The 17313-nt window shown below is 38.2% G+C and overlaps 1 protein-coding gene across 1 annotated transcript in view; it reads right to left on the bottom strand.

The window, feature by feature from the left end:
• Positions 1–17313, bottom strand: part of ERP44 (endoplasmic reticulum protein 44) — a 91558-nt gene that overhangs the window by 10908 nt on the left and 63337 nt on the right. Inside the window, exons 8-10 of the mRNA XM_024734405.1 lie at positions 15085–15201; positions 11274–11385; positions 10089–10230 (exon numbers count right to left, since the gene is read on the bottom strand). Coding sequence (XP_024590173.1) covers positions 10089–10230; positions 11274–11385; positions 15085–15201 — 371 coding nt within the window. The remainder of the gene's footprint in view (positions 1–10088; positions 10231–11273; positions 11386–15084; positions 15202–17313) is intronic.

Genomic DNA, 17313 nt, shown 5'->3' with positions numbered 1-17313 from the left:
GAACCCGTATCCCCTGCATGGGCAGGCAGACTCTCAACCACTACGCCACCAGGGAAGCCTGGCAGGTGGATTCTTAACCACCGTGCCACCAGGGAAGCCCAAGAAAGAGTAGTTTTTTAAATAAATGGTGCTGGGAATCACATGAAGAGGAATAAAACTGGACCCCTACCCAATTTTATTTTGTGTATCTCTCTCACACCATATACAAAATCAATTCAAAATGGATTAAGGACTTAAATGTGAGACCTGAAACTGTAAAACTCCTAGAAGAAAACATAGGCATAAAGTTTCTTGACATTGGTCTGGGCAATGACTTTTTGGCTATGACCCCAAAAAGCACAGGCAATAAAAGCAAAGATAGGGCTTCCCTGGTGGTGCAGTGGTTGAGAGTCCGCCTGCCAATGCAGAGGACACAGGTTCGTGCCCCAGTCCGGGAAGATCCCACATGCCGTGGAACAGCTGGGCCCGTGAGCCATGGCCGCTGAGCCTGCACGTCCGGAGCCTGTGCTCCGCAACGGGAGAGGCCACAACAGTGAGAGGCCCGTGTACCGCCAAAAAAAAAAAAAAAAAAAAAAAAGCAAAGACAATGCAATTGTATCAAACAATTATATCAAACAAAAAAGCTTCTGCACAGCAAAGGAAACAACAGAGTGAACAGACAACCTACAGAATGAGAGAAAATATATGCAAATCATATACATGGTAAGGGTTTAATATCCAAAAACATAAGGAACTAACACAACTCAATAGCAAGAAAACAAAAGCCTAATTTAAAAATGAGCAGGGGACATGAAGAGACATTTCTCAAAAGACAATATATGAAGGGCTAATGGGTACATGAAAAGGTATTCAACATCACTAGGCATCAGGGAAATGCAAATCAAAAACCACAATGATTTGCAAAATGCACAATGATTTTACAAAACTCACACCTGTTAGAATGGTTATTATCAAAAAGACAAAAGATAATAAGTGTTGGCAAGAATATGGAGAAGAGAGAGCCGTTGTATGCTGTTCATGGTAATGTAAACTGGTAAGGCCATTATGGCAAACAGTATGGAGGTTCCTCAAAAAATAAAAATATAACTACCATATGACCCAACAATCCCACTTCTGTGTGTATACGCAAAGGAAATGAAATCAGTATCTTGAGATATCTGCACTCTCATGTTCATTTCAGCATTATTCACAGCATCCAAGATAGAGAAATAACCTAGTGACCATCAATCAATGAATGGATAAGGAAAATATGGGTAAGGTTTATACACACACACACACACACACACACAATGCAATGTTATTCAGCTTTAACAAAGAAGGAAATCCTGTCATTTTCGACAACATGGATGAACCTGAACGACATGATGCTAAGTGAAATATGAAAAAACAACTCACAGGAGCAGAGGACAGACTGGTGGGCACCAAGGACTGAGTGGGTGGGAGACATGGAAAAGTGCTGGTCAAAGGATACAAAGTTTCAGTTATGCAAGATGAGTAAGTTCTGGAGATCTAATGTACGGCATGGTGACTATAGTACTAATATTGCATTGTATATTTGAAATGTGCTAAGAGAATAGACCTTAATTGTTCTCACCAAAAAAAAAAAAAAAAAAGTAAACCACAGGAGGTGATAGGTTAATGAACTTGACTGTGGTAATTATTTCACAATGTATACATATATCAAAATATATCTTAAATATATGCAATTTTGTCAGTTATACCTCAGTAAAGCTGGAAAAAAAAGTGGGGGGACATATAATCTGGAGTGGAGAGGGAACCAATCTATGTGTGTTGAGCCAATCAGATCCTGGAGGATGTGAACTAAGAGATACAAGGAACACAGATGATTTGATTAGAGTTACAAAGTCATATAGAGTTACAAAGTCAAAGAGTTATAAAATCATATAGAGTTCATGCTAAGTCCTGTCATGATAAATCAGAACCACATCCATGGGGCCTCCCTGGTGGCACAGTGGTTAGGAATCCGCCTGCCAATGCAGGGGACACGGGTTCGAGGCCTGGTCCAGGAAGATCCCACATGCTGCAGAGCAACTAGGCCCATGCACCACAACTACTGAGCCTGCGCTCTAGAGCCTGCGCGCCTAGTGCCGGTGCTCCAAGACGAGAGAGGCCACTGCAATGAGGCCCGTGCACAGCAATGAAAAGTAGCTCCCGCTCACTGCAACTAAAAAGAAAGGCCACGCACAGCAACGAAGACCCAATGCAGCCAAAACTAAATAAATAAATTAAAAAAAAAACCACATCCATGCAGAAGTTACAGCACAGCAGCAGAAGAAGCTGCTATCCTGAGAGAAGGATGGAGCACTTGTGTGAAGACGGAAAAATATTGTATATCTATGCTGTCAAATACAGGAACCACTACCCGCATGTCGCCACTGAGCACCTCAAATTGGGTTTAGAGTGCCTGAGAAACTGACTTTTAATTTATATCATTTTAATTAATGTAAACTTAAGTATTCATATAGGGCTAGTAACTATCATATTAGACAGCACAGCACTATGATCATTATTACAAAGGGTGAAAGACAAGCACAATCAGTAAAAGACAATGAACGCACCAAAAAAAACGGGAAAACAAGGGAAAATCATGATGGTGTCACAGAACTCAAAGTGTTCCACAGCACCCAAAACTATAAGAATGTTAATGAGGATGAATCAGGTAAAGTCCCATTACTAGCAGTGTTATTTATTTTTTCATGGGAAAAACCTGGATTTCAAACAACAGGGGTTATTTAGACAAATCATGAAACAATCCATTCAAAGGCAAGCTATCTGACCATTAGAAATAACAAAAATATTAATGACATGGGAAGATGTTTATGTGGATAAAAAGAAAATTCATAAAATAGCATAGCTCTAATTTTATAACACATATATAGATCTCTTGTGGATTTATGGGTGATTTTTAATTTATTCTTTGGCATTTTATCAACTTTAAGAATTATCCACAAAGAAGATAAAATTTTTATAATCAGAAATAAGGAACAAATGATATACTTAACACACACATACAAAGAGAGTAGACATCTTTGCCTGGTTCCTGATCTTAAGGGGAAAGCATTCAGTCTTTCACCATTAAATATGATATTAGCAGTAGGTTCTTTGTAAATATCCTTTATCAGATTGAGGAAGTTTCCATATATTCCTAGTTTGTTAAGCATCTTTGTCATGATGGCTATTGAATTTTGTCAAATGCTTCTTGCATATGTTGATGTAATCAGCAGATGCTGAATTACTCTCACTGATTTTTGAAGGCTGAATGAGCCTTGCACACTTGGGATAAAGCCCACTTGGTTGGGATATATTATTCTTTCATACACTGCTGGATTCAATTTCCTAATATTGTTTTCTACTTTTTGACTCATACAATAATGTAGTTTGAACTCATTCAATGTATTACAGTGTAAAAACACTGTATCTTGCCATTTAAGTTACTTAACGTCTTTGAGCTTCAGCTTTCTGATATGTAAAACGAGAACAACTGCTTTATTTAACTATTGTTTTTATAGTCTAACAGACTTGGATTTGAATCCAAATATATTATTGCCTATAATAATCATAGCTAGCCTTCTAATAGCACTGACCATGTATCACTGTTCTAAGAGCCATAGATATATACATTCATTTAATGCTCACAACAACCCTGTTAAGTAGATGCTACTATTATTCCTATTTTACCGATGAGGAAACAGAGGCATAGAGGTGGTAAGAAATTGCCCAGGATGACATAACTAATAGGTAACAGACTGGGATTTAAATCTAAGCAGTCTGGGTCTAGAGTCTGGTGCACCTAACCACTATGCTGTATCACCTCTATAGTGACTCCACTTCAGTAAAGTTTATAAATCTCTCAGAGCCTAACTTCTTTATTGTAAAAGTGGAAATAATACCTATCTTCTAAGCTTGTTATAGATTAACTGAAAACACATACAAAAGTATAAAGTAAGGCTGGTACAGTGCCTGGCTCTGTCAGTGTTTGATGTCTATTTTGCTGGCAGGACCAAATAAGGTAAAATATACTGGAATGATTTGTAAAATAAAAAGTACTTATAAATACTACGTATCAATATCAGTTGTATGATAAGTACGGTATATGAAAATAAAAATGGTGTTTAGGGACCTGGACCACTGTGTATATTGCCCAGTGGTTGACAGGAGAGACACATTCAGAGAATCAAAAGTATACAGATAAATAGGAGAGGTGGGGAATAGGGAGGGCAGATGGGTAGTTGATAAATATTAGGATATATTCCAGATATATACATTCAAAGTAGTCAAACTCTTAATCTTGTAATAAGCAGATGAAACTAAAAGCAAAGCACTGGATGAACATCTACTAATGCCATTACAAAGCAGTTAGTATAGCAAGAGATAATAAAAACTAAATAAGGTTTGCCTTTTAAAAAGATTTCTCATGAACTCATTTGCAAGGCAGAAGTTGAGACACAGATGTAGAGAACAAACGTATGGACACCAAGGGGGGAAAGCGGCGGGGGGGGGGTGGTGTGATGAACTGGGCGATTGGGATTGACATGTGTACACTGATGTGTATAAAACTGATGACTAATAAGAACCTGCTGTATAAAAAATAAAATTTAAAAATTTAAAAAAAGAACATAATAAAAAAAAAGATTCCTCGGCACCATTTTTTTTTCAATCAAGAAAAGCCTGATTTGGGTAAAAAAAAAAAAGAACCCCCTAGACAATGAAGAACAAAACCAGATTCTCAGGGTTAAAGGGGAACTTAATGGTGACCTGATTTTAAACATTTCTCTTACCTGTCCCTCCAAGTTCTTTACCATTTCATTCAGTTCCTGGTTGGTTCCCTCTAAGTTCAATGAGACAGGCTAGAGTTCATCGTGGCAGACAAGCAAATTGCTGAATTAGGGAGATACCCCACCCCTGTAGTTTCAGTCTCGTCTCAGCTCACCACAACCACCCTCAGCTGAGTACTTCAAGGAATTACGATCATAATTCTCAGTGATTTAGTGATTTGGAAGAAATGACCTAGAGCCCAGAGTTGGGGAACTCATTAGCATTAGAGTAGCCTGTTAATTTTCCTAGGAGTGACCTGAAGTCTGTCCTGCTGCTTTTTCCCATCACTGGGGCTCCAGTGGCAGCTTACATAAGAACCCTTAAGCAAAGGAACAGATGGTAGGGTATTTGCAGGCCACAGTTTTTTAGAAGATAAGATTCTCTAGAAAGCCCTTCCACAGTCTTATACCAGACCCCATCATTGATTCTCTTCTCTCGGGACTGAAGAACATTTCCTAGACCTACCCTCATGTGTTCTTGGGCTTCAAAACTTCCCCCCATTCCCATCTCCATATAAAAGTTTTTCCTTTACATTTGGCAAGAAACCAATCTGGTCAATCTATAGAAAAAAACTAAGGATTTAGAGATCTGTGATTTAGTTTCCGGTACTAGCAATACTGTCTCTTCAAACATCTTTCACATTCACACTTACACTGCTTTTATATATACTGAAAATGTAACTGCTTTGGTATCAAGTGTTATGAGCTTGGGATTTGGGGGTTCAGTATACTCTGACATGATTCCTAGCCCTGCCACTAATCAGTTGTACGGCCTTGCTGGTCACCTTACCTCCCTAACCCTCATTTTCTCTGCAAGAAGAGATGAATACAACACTGGTTAGCACCTCGCCCTGCCCCCACCATGCTACAGTGCCTGCCTCTAGCTTGGGAGGAAACTGCAGCATAAATCTGCTTTGTCTCTCCTTACCACAACCATACATCCCCCACTTAACCCCAGAAATGCCATGCTACTAAGCAGAAGTAATAGTAATTACACTAATTTATGGAAACTGTTGATCTAAGCCTTAATTACCATGCAGCACAATGACAATTACACAAGCCATTAAATATGTCTGATTCACTTTGCTGCATGTTTTGATTTTTAACACTTATCTGTTCACATAGGCTCAGTTTGTAGCTCACACAGCATGTGCCTCTTTACAATTAAAAAAATATTAGAGGAAATAGTGCCTAGGAGGGGAAATCAGGCACCTAAGGGAGAAATTAAAGAAGTAATTTGTTTCAGAGCTTCAAATACAGTCACTTCTCTTATCTCCGTCCCTGCTCACAGGACTAACCACTTGCAGGATGGGAGAGGATCATTTCCCATTTCCATATTTCTTTGGGGAATCTTATTGACTCAGTGTCTTTTGGCACCAGGGCACAAGCAGAATGCTGCCAGCTGATAAATTAGCTTTTCTTGGTCAAGTGCCCATCTCTTGGTCCAGTGAACTGTGGTTGGAGGATAGGGGGACTGGGTCATGTGATAAAGAATATCTTAGTTTGGATAGTCTAAGAAACAGACACCAAGATGGGATTGAAGTGCTAGAGTGTTTTAAACCTGACTTCAGAACTGGAGGAAAAAACTTAAGACAGCCAAGATGGAATTCGTCACAGGTTTCCCTTCACGTGTAACAACATTCCTAGGAATAAAAGCCAAAGTTGGGCATAGTTTGGTTGCTGATTGGTAAACCTAACCTGAGTCAACATCCTATTGACTTCCGCTAATTTGAGACTTCATAATTAGGGCTGTAAAGTTCCAGTGAAAGGAAGAAGTAAATAATCAACCCAAGATTTATCCACTACCAAAGGTAGGGAAATGGCCTGATAAGACTTCATGCAAATGACCCATGAATTGGGCAGCATTTTAATGCCAAGCACAGTCACTGCCTGGAAGTTCCTGCAGCGAACTCAACCACTAGAACAGCTGCCCCCTCTCCTAAAAAGTTTGTTCTTTTATCTTGAGCTTGCAGCCTCTGGAGGCAAGCCAATGAAGTAAGAGGAAAAGAACATGCAATCAGCTAAGACATTTCTGTCTAGCACAACAGTCAACGCTCACACAGTTGCTAAGCGGACTGTATGAGTTCCAATTTTTATCCAAATAAATGCCGGATTTTAGGGAGATCTGGATCTTTATGGTGGATTTCTGGGAACAACTACTCTTCCTTTTTAAATCCAGCACAGTCCTGCCCTCTCAAACTATCCCCCAGCTCCTCACTCAGCAAATGATCTTGCTTCCTTAGCCATAGTTAAAAACAAGAATCAGACAGGATCCTCAGCAGTTTTCTGCTGCTGTCACTAACACCATAATCCCCAAAAAACCCAAAGAAATGCTGCACCCTTCCTTCTCTTTCTCACTAGGGAAGGTAGGTTATTTCCTTTCCTTTGCCCCTCATTCCCTCTGTGCTCCTTATGACTTTGCTTTATCAGTGAGCCCCTCTTTTCCCTATCTCTTCAATAAATCCATTTGATTCTGTCCCACAAGCATTTAATCATATTTAGTTTCTTGTTACCCTAACCGGGGGAGGGGGGGGGTAAGAAAAGCTAAAACTTTACTTCACCCTGTGTCTCTCTGGAGCTATCTCCCTATTTTTCTTTCCCTTTAGAGGCTAGCTTCTTGCAAGAATCTTCATGTCAAATCTTCATTTCCTTACCAAACACTCTTCAATTCATTGCAATACAGCCTTTTGAGGGTCAAATCTAACAGATGCTCCATCCTTATCTTCTGGTTGAGCATTCCTTCCTGCTAGAAGTGCTCCTCCCGCAATTACCATATTACTCTTTTCTGTTTTTTCTTTCACTTCTTTGATTCCTCCCCCTCTTCGGTCTTCTGCACATGTTCCTTCTTCTATCCTCTCCTTAAATGTTGGTATTCATCAGGGTTCCATTTTCAACCCTGTTCTAGGTCATCTCATCTGTTTCAGTAACTTCAACTACATCCCCATGTGTTCAAGACCCAGCCCTTATCTCACTGTTGAATCCCAGAGCCATATAAACTCCGTTCTGGACACTCTTCTCCTTTGTAGCCCACAAGCACCTCAAATTCAATATGCCAAGAAAGGGAACTCGTCATCTTTACCACAAGGCTGCTCCTCCACTAAGTTCCCAGCTCAGTTAGTGGCATCACAACCCAGTTAGTTGTCCAAATCAGAGTCCTGGCCATCAGGGCTAGCCTCGCCCCTCCCCCACAAGTCCTCCTATTCCACCTAAAAAAAAGTCTCAAGAATCCTGCTTCTCTCTAGCTTTACTTAGTGCTACTGCCAGAATTTTGGAAATTCATTCATTTAAGTATCTATCATCAACTCTTGCCTGGATTACTGAACAGCCTCCTAGATCCTATTTTGACTCCCTCTAATCTATCCTCCAGTTTGCATTCAGAGTGATCTTTAAAAAAACAATCCCCTGATTAAAATCCTTCATTGGCTCTTCATAGTTTTCAGGATCAAACTTCCTTAACACAGCATGTAGGGGCTTTCATGAACAAGCTCCTATTTACTTCTCTTGACCGCATCCCTCAGCGACACCCCTGCTGTTCACTCATATTCAGCCAAGAGACTCTGTACTTGTTTCTACCAACATCACCTTTCTCCAAGCCCTGTCTCCTTCTCACTTCCATGAAAAACTTCTAGAGAACTTTAGGTCCTACCTTAGGCATTAACGTCTCCAGAAATCTTGAATCAGGTGCCCCTTCTGCTGAACTCTGTCAGAGCACTTATCACATTATAAAACAACTGCCTGTTACCCAGCTTGTCTTCTTTTTCTACCTGGTTGTGAGTTCTTTGAGGGCAGGGATCCAGTCTTAGTAAACTTTAAACCGTTGGGGTTTTTTTGTTCGTTTTTTTTTTGCGGTACGCAGGCCTCTCACTGTCGCGGCCCCTCCCGCCGCAGAGCACAGGCTCTGGACGTGCAGGCTCAGCGGCCATGGCTCACGGGCCCAGCCGCTTCGCGGCAGGCGGGATCCTCCCGGACCAGGGCACGAACCCGTGTCCCCTGCATCGGCAGGCGGACTCCCAACCACTGCACCACCAGGGAAGCCCTAAACCATTAGTTTTTATATGACCTGGTTTATGTTATACCACTGTTGTATAGAAGACCCGGATAAATTTTCAATGAGTTAATATGCTAAGTGGTATTCTTTTGCGTACAGGTAAAATAAAAACAGTATCTGTAAGTACTTTAAGGTTCATAACACAGCCATCATCTTGTTAATTTCTGTAACAATCCCATTAGGGAGGCTGGACCACCAACCATATTTTAAGTGTAAAGAAACAAGAACAGAGAAGTTAAGTGATTTGACCGAGGTAGGACTCAAATGTAGGCCTCCTCTATATGAGGACTGAGAATCTTCTATCAAAAACCACATCTCTATTAAAATATTTAGAAATGAGTGAGGTAATTCATCCTGCAATAGGACTTCAAATCACCCACTAACTGTGAAATTTAATCTTTGGACATTAAAAAAGAGGTTATTTAAATGAATTTTGAAAAGAAAAGGTCTAGTTTGAATTAATACCTGTATTGCTTAAATTTTTCGTATATGAAGAAACATTTCCATTTTTGATCACTGTATTTAACATCTCAGAAAGCTGATAAAAATTTAATATCTGTGGTAGTTACAAGGTTTATATGTTTATTAATACTGTGGAAAGGTGAGAATAGAGTCAGGAAGCATATCCGTTCTTGGAAAGGTCCCTAGCTGTATGCCCTTACAAATGCCTTGTCACAGCCATCTGCTGGGTCTTAAACACCACTAATGTTCTCGGTAGACACAGTCACAAATAAGCAGCAATATTACCCATTTCCTTTAACCTACCTAGGATTAACCCACTTTCCTCGATGTGCTGACAAAGACCAAACTCAATTCAAAACGAATTTCTCATAGGTCAAAAATTTTCTTTCAGAGATTAATTCCCAAGCATTTAGGATCATCTAATGCTGGCATTTCTATAGGGATATATCATAATTCTCATAGTCAGTTAACATTTTCTTTTCTTTTTTTTTTTTTTTTAACCACACTGCTCAGCTTGCAGGATCTTAGTTCCCCGACCAGTGAAAGCGCCAAGTCCTAACCGCTGGACCATCAGGGAATTCCCCACAGTCAATTATACTATAATCTGGAGTGAAAAAAAAACTCTTCCTTTTGAATAACAAAGTATTTCAACATAGGGTTATTTAAAATATTCAGACAATTATTTTAAGTTCATTTTTGAGACATAATATCAGTAATTTTAAAAAACCAAAATGAATACTTACAATACATCCCTGAAGTCTCCAAACACATACATATGCCTAAAGCTGTCAATAGCTATTACAGGGCAATCTGCTGGAGTCTTCTGTATATGCAGAAGAGGATGTCTAAATTTGTCACAGTCAGCATGTAAAAAGTTTATGGTACCTTTAAAAGAAATAGAATTTGGAGAGGTAGATTAGAATATTCTTTTGAGGGTCAAAAGAGGAAGAGGACATGCAATCAGCTAAGACATTTCTGTCTAGCATAACAGTCAGCGCTCACACAGCGTATTCTCATAAGTTTGCAAGTTCATAAAAAGTGACATACTAAAAAAACCTAACATGCTTTAGAGTAATGTAGACCACAGAAACGAAAGCCTAAATATTACAACACTTTAAAAAGGTAGGATCTTAATTCTTAGGGCAGAGAGTATAATTTCCTTAAAAATTATAGGAACTCAACCCAAATTCAAATGCTATAGTGAATTTTTAAATTTTCGTTAAGTGGGTAATCATTTGCTCTGCAGATTACCCAGGTCTGGGGAACAAGTTCCAGAAACTGACATATGATCTGTTCTCATAGGATCATCTTCATTTCATCAAGGATGCCCTTCCAGTCCCTACTGGTTGATTTTTAATCCAATTCAACCCCAAAAATATTTACAGTGACTAATATGGGCATGGCTCTATACAAAGCCTTCAGTTTATTTTGTTTGACTTTCTTCTCTAACTACAGAGGGAAAGCTGGTGATACCTCAAATTCCTTTTTGATGCTTTGGAGAAGTCTGCAGAGAACTACTCAACTTTCTTTCACTTGGAAATACAGTAAATGTTAATCTGACTGTGTAAGTTCTCTCCACAGTATTTCTGGGACTATTAGAAAAGGACCAGAGAAGTATCAAGGTGCTGGAAGAAAGTGCCTAAAACTAACACTGTCTACCCATGACCCCACTTTTCATGCTGTTTGATTTTAGAGAGCTAAAAGAGTCAGGGTTTGTTTTTTTTTTTTAAAGCTATTGCTTCATATTATCTCTACTGACACCTCCCATCCCCATGTTTTCAATGTAAATTCAGGAGTTGAGTAGAGTTAAAATAATTTGTTAAGTTTTTAACCCAAATATGTTTATGTGAGTATTAACGTAATGGAAAAGGGAGAAGGTACAAAAATAGAGAAAGGAAGCATATAAACAAACACCTTAATCTGTCTACCTTTTTCACTTATTAATTGTCGGGCTACTTCATTCTGGAATATTTCTAAACTCTCTGTATCTTCTTTCATGTGGAAGAGTATGAGAAAAGGCAGTCCTTCTTCTGTCAATTCCTGTATAGAGAAGTATTCAGTGAGAATTATCAGGCCTCTCCATTCAGCTCTAGCTATTTTCTAGGTAGGAACAATTTTAAACCCAGCCCACATAACATGCAACAGCTGCAACATCCCAGGAAAGAGATCCAATGGTGTAAATAAATGCCTTAATGGAAGAAGGAACACATGCCCTCCACCTTAAGTATCCAAGCACTCAAGAGGACTCACATGTCCTGCTGTACTGTAGGTGCTGACCTGCCTTAAAGTAACCACTAGGCTGACCTGTTAGCTAGTATTGGATGAAGCCATGACATTTAAAACATGAGTTGACCAAAGGAGGAACTATGCTGATTCTTTTTCAAGATGTTGATTTTACGAGGGGATAAACAGTCTTCACAGATAACACTGAAAAACTGAGTGTACCAGCAATAAATAAATCTGATTTGCAAACTTATGCTTATTCTAAGGTTTATTGCAAAACCCACTGCACTTACATGAGACCTACCAAAAGCTGAAAAGTGTGATTCAGAACAAAAGACAAAAACCCCATAACATAGCCTGTTTTCAACCAATACACAATTTATCAACATTATTAACAAATACTTGCCACTATATATGTGTATGTTTATATACCTTGTATGTATACATACACAAAAACATCTTGAAATTTTTGTTACTTAAAAAATTTTTATTATTGTTATTGGAAAATACAAGAGAAATGTGATAAGTAGACAGCATATTTTGATCATTTATTCTCTCTGACAAATGCTAAGTTCTGACTCATAAAAAAAGTCCAGAAAGGGCCCCATAATAAAATCATTTCCATTAACAATTCTTTTGCTTATCTCTCTATAACTTAGGAACTGCCTCAGGAGAAAGCACACATGTCCTTACCCTAAAAAAACTGAAACTGGAAACTATTTTATAGGATAAGAGTTTTCTTCTGGTTCCTGTCTCCATGTTTAAGACTGTTCCACTCACACATAGGATAAATGATTAAGCTTTTCATCAAGTTCACCTTTTTTTGTTAATTGAGATATATAGTCGGCCTTCCATATCCACAGGATCCACGACTTGGTTGAATCCATAGATGTGGAACCAAAAATACTGGAGGGCCAACTGTAAGGGACTTGAGCATCCGAGGATTTTGATATCCGTGGTGGTCTGGGAATCAATTCCCGGCAGAAAGCAAGAGATGACTGTAATTCAAATACCATAAAATGCAGCATTTTGAAGTGTACAATTTGGTGGGTTTTATTATATTCACAAGGTTGCAAGCATCAACACTATCTAATTCCAGAACATTTCATCACTCCTAAAAGAAATCCAGAGTCATTAGCAGTCACTTCCCATCTCTCTTACCCCCAGCTCCTGGCATCACAATGATGTTTTAGCAAACTGATTTAGAATTTCTTCTTCCTCACTTTTTAATCTCTTGTGCTCACATTTTTTCTTTCCCAACACATTAATTGCAACTACTCTTCCATGGTTCTGTCTTTGGACTTCTCTGCTCTAGCCTGGCAACTTCAACTAGGTCAACAATCTCAGTCACCAACTCAAATTGGTCCCTTATCTCCAAGTCCAGTTCCAGTACCTTCAATGCTCAACATAAATGCACTGTCCCCTCCTCTTAATTCCCTATTTCCATTAGTACTTCTCTTTCTCTTTTATCCCTTTTCAGGACTGAAATGCCTCTTTTAGAAAGCCATTCCTGATTCTATCCCATTTCTGCCAAAGGTAGAACTGAGTTCTCTCCTCTGAACTCTCAGAACATTTTCTCAGTGCCCCTCATGTGGCATGTGGCATGTGGCATGGGGCATGTCTTTATATTGTCTGTACATGTGAACTACTGGATTGAAAACCCCTTAAAGACAGAGAATCTTATTTCACTTCTCCTTTGCTCACAGATTTTTGTACACAATATGGAATCAACCTATGACTGAATAAATGAAGACACAAATGTTGCTGAATAAATACTAATTGGGAAAGAAGACTCAGCAGTTACCTTTTAGAAAATTTAAGAGCTAAGAAGTTTAAAGTAGAAACAAATATATTACTTTATTAGTAATAAACAAAATTACTAATTTTGTAAGTAAAGAAAAAATTTTTTGTTTAAACAAAAAACACAAATATGGATGAAATAACAGCTGTTAAGAGACAAGTAATAGATTAATAATTCGAAACTATGTGAATTAGTTTGCTAAACTAATCTATCAGCACATACATTAATATAGTAGCTGGTAGTTTATGCTGCTAGAGTTTCCACGTGTACCCATGTCCACATCCATACCAACATATTCTTTACCCAGCAGGTATTAAAGGATTCAGGAGAGGGAGAGCAAGACAACCAGATTCAGAGGTTAACAAATCTTTCCCCATAGTTTAAAGGATTTATGGGTAGTTGGTTACAACATGTAATAAATCTAAAAATTATATAAAGGTGCCAACTACCGTAGCGCAGGAGGTAGGGCTGGGGGAGGACGGACAGACCCTGTTTAATTGTTTAAGATTTTCCAGATCCATAACTTTCAATTCTGTTTTGAAAGTATCCCTGTAAGAACTGTCAAAGCAGGTGAATAATCGTGACAGGTTACTAGATCTTTCCAAGCCTCTAAGGACTAGATGATACAATAAAAATGTAAGTTAATTCAGCTAAACATACCTGAAACCCTGAGAACTGAGAAAAGTAGAAGGGATGTTCATTTGATAGAAACTAAGACAATAAGCGTGGAAGCAAGCTTTACTGGAACACAACCATACTTATTTATGTACTATCTAGGGCTGCTTTTGTGCCACAACTGCCAAGTTGAGTAGTTGCAACAGAGACTATATGAACTGCAAAGCCTAAAATATTTACTGTCTGACTTTTTACAGAATTGCCAACCTCTGACTTGGTGGGGCTTATATGGGTGTGTTTACTCTGTGATAATTTCTTGAGTTGTGTATTCAATACCTGAGCTATGCACTTATAATTCTTTGAAGTAAGTATGCATATAGAAAGGTTTTTTTTAAACTTTTTTTTAATGCTTTTCAAAAATTACATTCTTAGACTGAGGGTTTTGAAAATGAAGGAACAAAATGAAATGAAAGATATGTTTCAAATACAGTAAAGAACAGAGAGATGCACCTCACAGACACAGCTCTTTGTACTTGCTCCTCCAACTTCTTAGGTTTTTGTGTTTTGTTTTTGTGGGAGTTGTTCAGAGTTTGGGATGGGCCTTTTTTCAGCCGCATGGGATCACTGAGGACAGTTACATGACAACTGATAATTGCCTTCATTATTTACGATGGAAAAAGAACACAATTTCATTCTTTTAGGATAGACAGGAATCAGAAAAACTTTTTTATACCAAATGATTATTCACTGTATGTAATTAATTGTAACTAAAATCTGCAGAGCATTGCTTCTAAAGCAATCCCCTTAAACAAGGATCTTCAACCAAGGGTGGGATCAGAATCACCTGAGAGGCACTTTCAAACTCATTTTCAAGGCTGTCATGAACCACTGCTATTGCAGGAAATACAACAGTGGGGTTCTGGGATAGCAGAGGTGGAGAACCACTGGCCTGTATTATGGAAATAGCTATATGTACTTATGTTCACTGTATGATTTTTATAACTGATAAGTTCTGTGGTAAAATAGTAAGATGGGTGGAGGAAGCTTGCTCTTTCGGAAATCTTAATTAAAACTAACAACACACATTAGAAAGTCTGTACCTCTCCATTTTCAAATGTTATTTCTCGGACAAGAGGAACACATTTATCTTGAATCCAATTGTAAGTCCCATCAAAATTTGTCATAGATCCCAAGTACACCATATCTGGAGCAGAATGCTGTTATAAAAACAAAGAAAAAAAATTAAACAAATCTAACCTGCGCTAGCAAAAATGCATTATTAAAGCCATCTGTGAACCCAGAAAATCTATACAGGATACAAAAGAAACAAAAAACATGGAACTTCTGAGAAAGAGGGCTATAGATGGTAATAAGCTGATAACTCTGTGATTATCGGGTACCTGATTATCCAACCTGTGATGTGTAAGCCTTCTGCTTTCCCTTGGATTTGCGTCAATTAAATGTTTACCAGTATCTTCATCAATAGCAGGCAGACATTGTGAAAAGAATTATCCTAATGATTTAATTTAGCTATCTCTCCCTTCAAAAATGTTAGAAGAAAATTTGGAGACTTCCAGTGAAAAAGCCTTGAAAAATACATGATACTATATAAATCTAAGGCATGGCTATCTCTAAAATTAATTAACTGCAGTATCTGTTTCCACATTCACTCAAAATTGTATCTATAAAGTGCCTAAAATGATGGTAAATAGCTAACATTACCTAAGCCAACTTACTGTGACCAAGCACTGTTTTACCACTGTAAACACCTTGTATGTGCTGACTCAATTAATCCTCAAAACATCCCCATAAAGTAGGTACCAGTATTATCATGGCTGTTTTTACTAATGAACAAAATAAAGCACAGAGAAGCTAATAAACTTTCCCAGAGTTATACGCCTAGGAAGGTAGCAGATTCTTTTTTTTATTTTATTGAAATATAATTGATTTACAATGTTGTGTTAATTTTTTCTATAGAGCAAAGTGACTCAGTTATACATATATATGTATAAGAATGTATATATATTCTTTTTCATATTCTTTTCCATTATGGATATTGAATATAGTTCCCTGTGCTATACAGTAGGACCTTGTTTATCCATCCTATATACAGTAATAGTTTGCCTCTGCTAATCCAAAACTCCCATTCCTTCCCTCCCCTACCCACTCTCCCCCTTGGCAACCACAAGTCTGTTCTCTATGTCTATGTGTCTGTTTGTAGATATGTTGATTTGTACTGTATGTTAGATTCCACATATAAGTGATATGATATTTGTCCTTCTCTTTCTGACTTAACTTCCCTTAGTATGATAATCTCTAGGTCCATCCACGTTGCTACAAATGCCATTATTTTATTCTTTTTAATGGCTGAGTAATATTCCATTGTATATATGTACCACATCTTTATCTATTCATCTGTTGATGGACATTTAGGTTGTTTCCATATCTTGGCTATTGTAAATAGTGCTGCTATGAACACAGGGGTGTGTGTATCTTCTTGAATTATGGTTTTGTCTGGGTATATGCCCAGGAGTGGGAGTGCTGGATCATACGGCAACTCTAGTTTTTGTTTTTTAAGGAACCTCCGTATTGTTTTCCATAGTGGCTGCACCGATTTACATTCCCACCAACAGTGTAGGAGGGTTCTCTTTTCTCCACACCCTCTCCAGCATTTGTTACTTGCAGACTTTTTAATGATGGCTATTCTGACCAGTGTGAGGTGGTAAGGAAGGTGGCAGATTTGACATTAAAACAGTCTCATTCCAGAGCCTGTGCTCTTAACAAGAAAGCCACTGAGAGACACAGAGATTCTGATAACCCAGAGATGGTCACACTATGTAAGCTATTATTAAAGAAATACAATTGCAGAGAATACAGGCAAATACCTATATGAATTCAAAATAGGAAATGAGCTTTCTAAGCAAAAAGTTCATTCATATGACTATAGAAAAGTTAACAACTTCAGTGTGTCAAAACACCACAAAAAAAAAAATTAAAGTGAAAACTATGAATTAAAAAAAAATCCATAGATTTCTATTTGTGTGTGTGTGTGTGTGTGAAAATTGCAATGACAGACAGTTACGTCAATTTGGGGTGACAATACTGTGATTTCTGTCTTTTTTGTGGCTACCATCACCTGGGCCTAAACAGATACTTCTAAACAACTTAGCACTCCTTAGTATCTGGCAAGTACCAGGTGAACTTATACCCCAGGAGATTTGGGAGCTTGGCTAGTCTCACTCAAGTTGGAGTGATGATCACAGACCACTGAAGCCTTTTTTTAAATTTGAGTCCCAAGCCAAAGGCAAAAGAGAGGTGAAAAAGGCCTG

Source organism: Neophocaena asiaeorientalis, unplaced genomic scaffold (genome assembly GCF_003031525.2).
Source record: "Neophocaena asiaeorientalis asiaeorientalis breed wild unplaced genomic scaffold, Neophocaena_asiaeorientalis_V1.1 scaffold192, whole genome shotgun sequence".
NCBI classification, from domain to species: domain Eukaryota; kingdom Metazoa; phylum Chordata; class Mammalia; order Artiodactyla; family Phocoenidae; genus Neophocaena; species Neophocaena asiaeorientalis.
The sequence above is the reverse complement of the archived record's forward strand: the minus strand, read 5'-3'. Positions and strand labels throughout refer to the sequence as shown.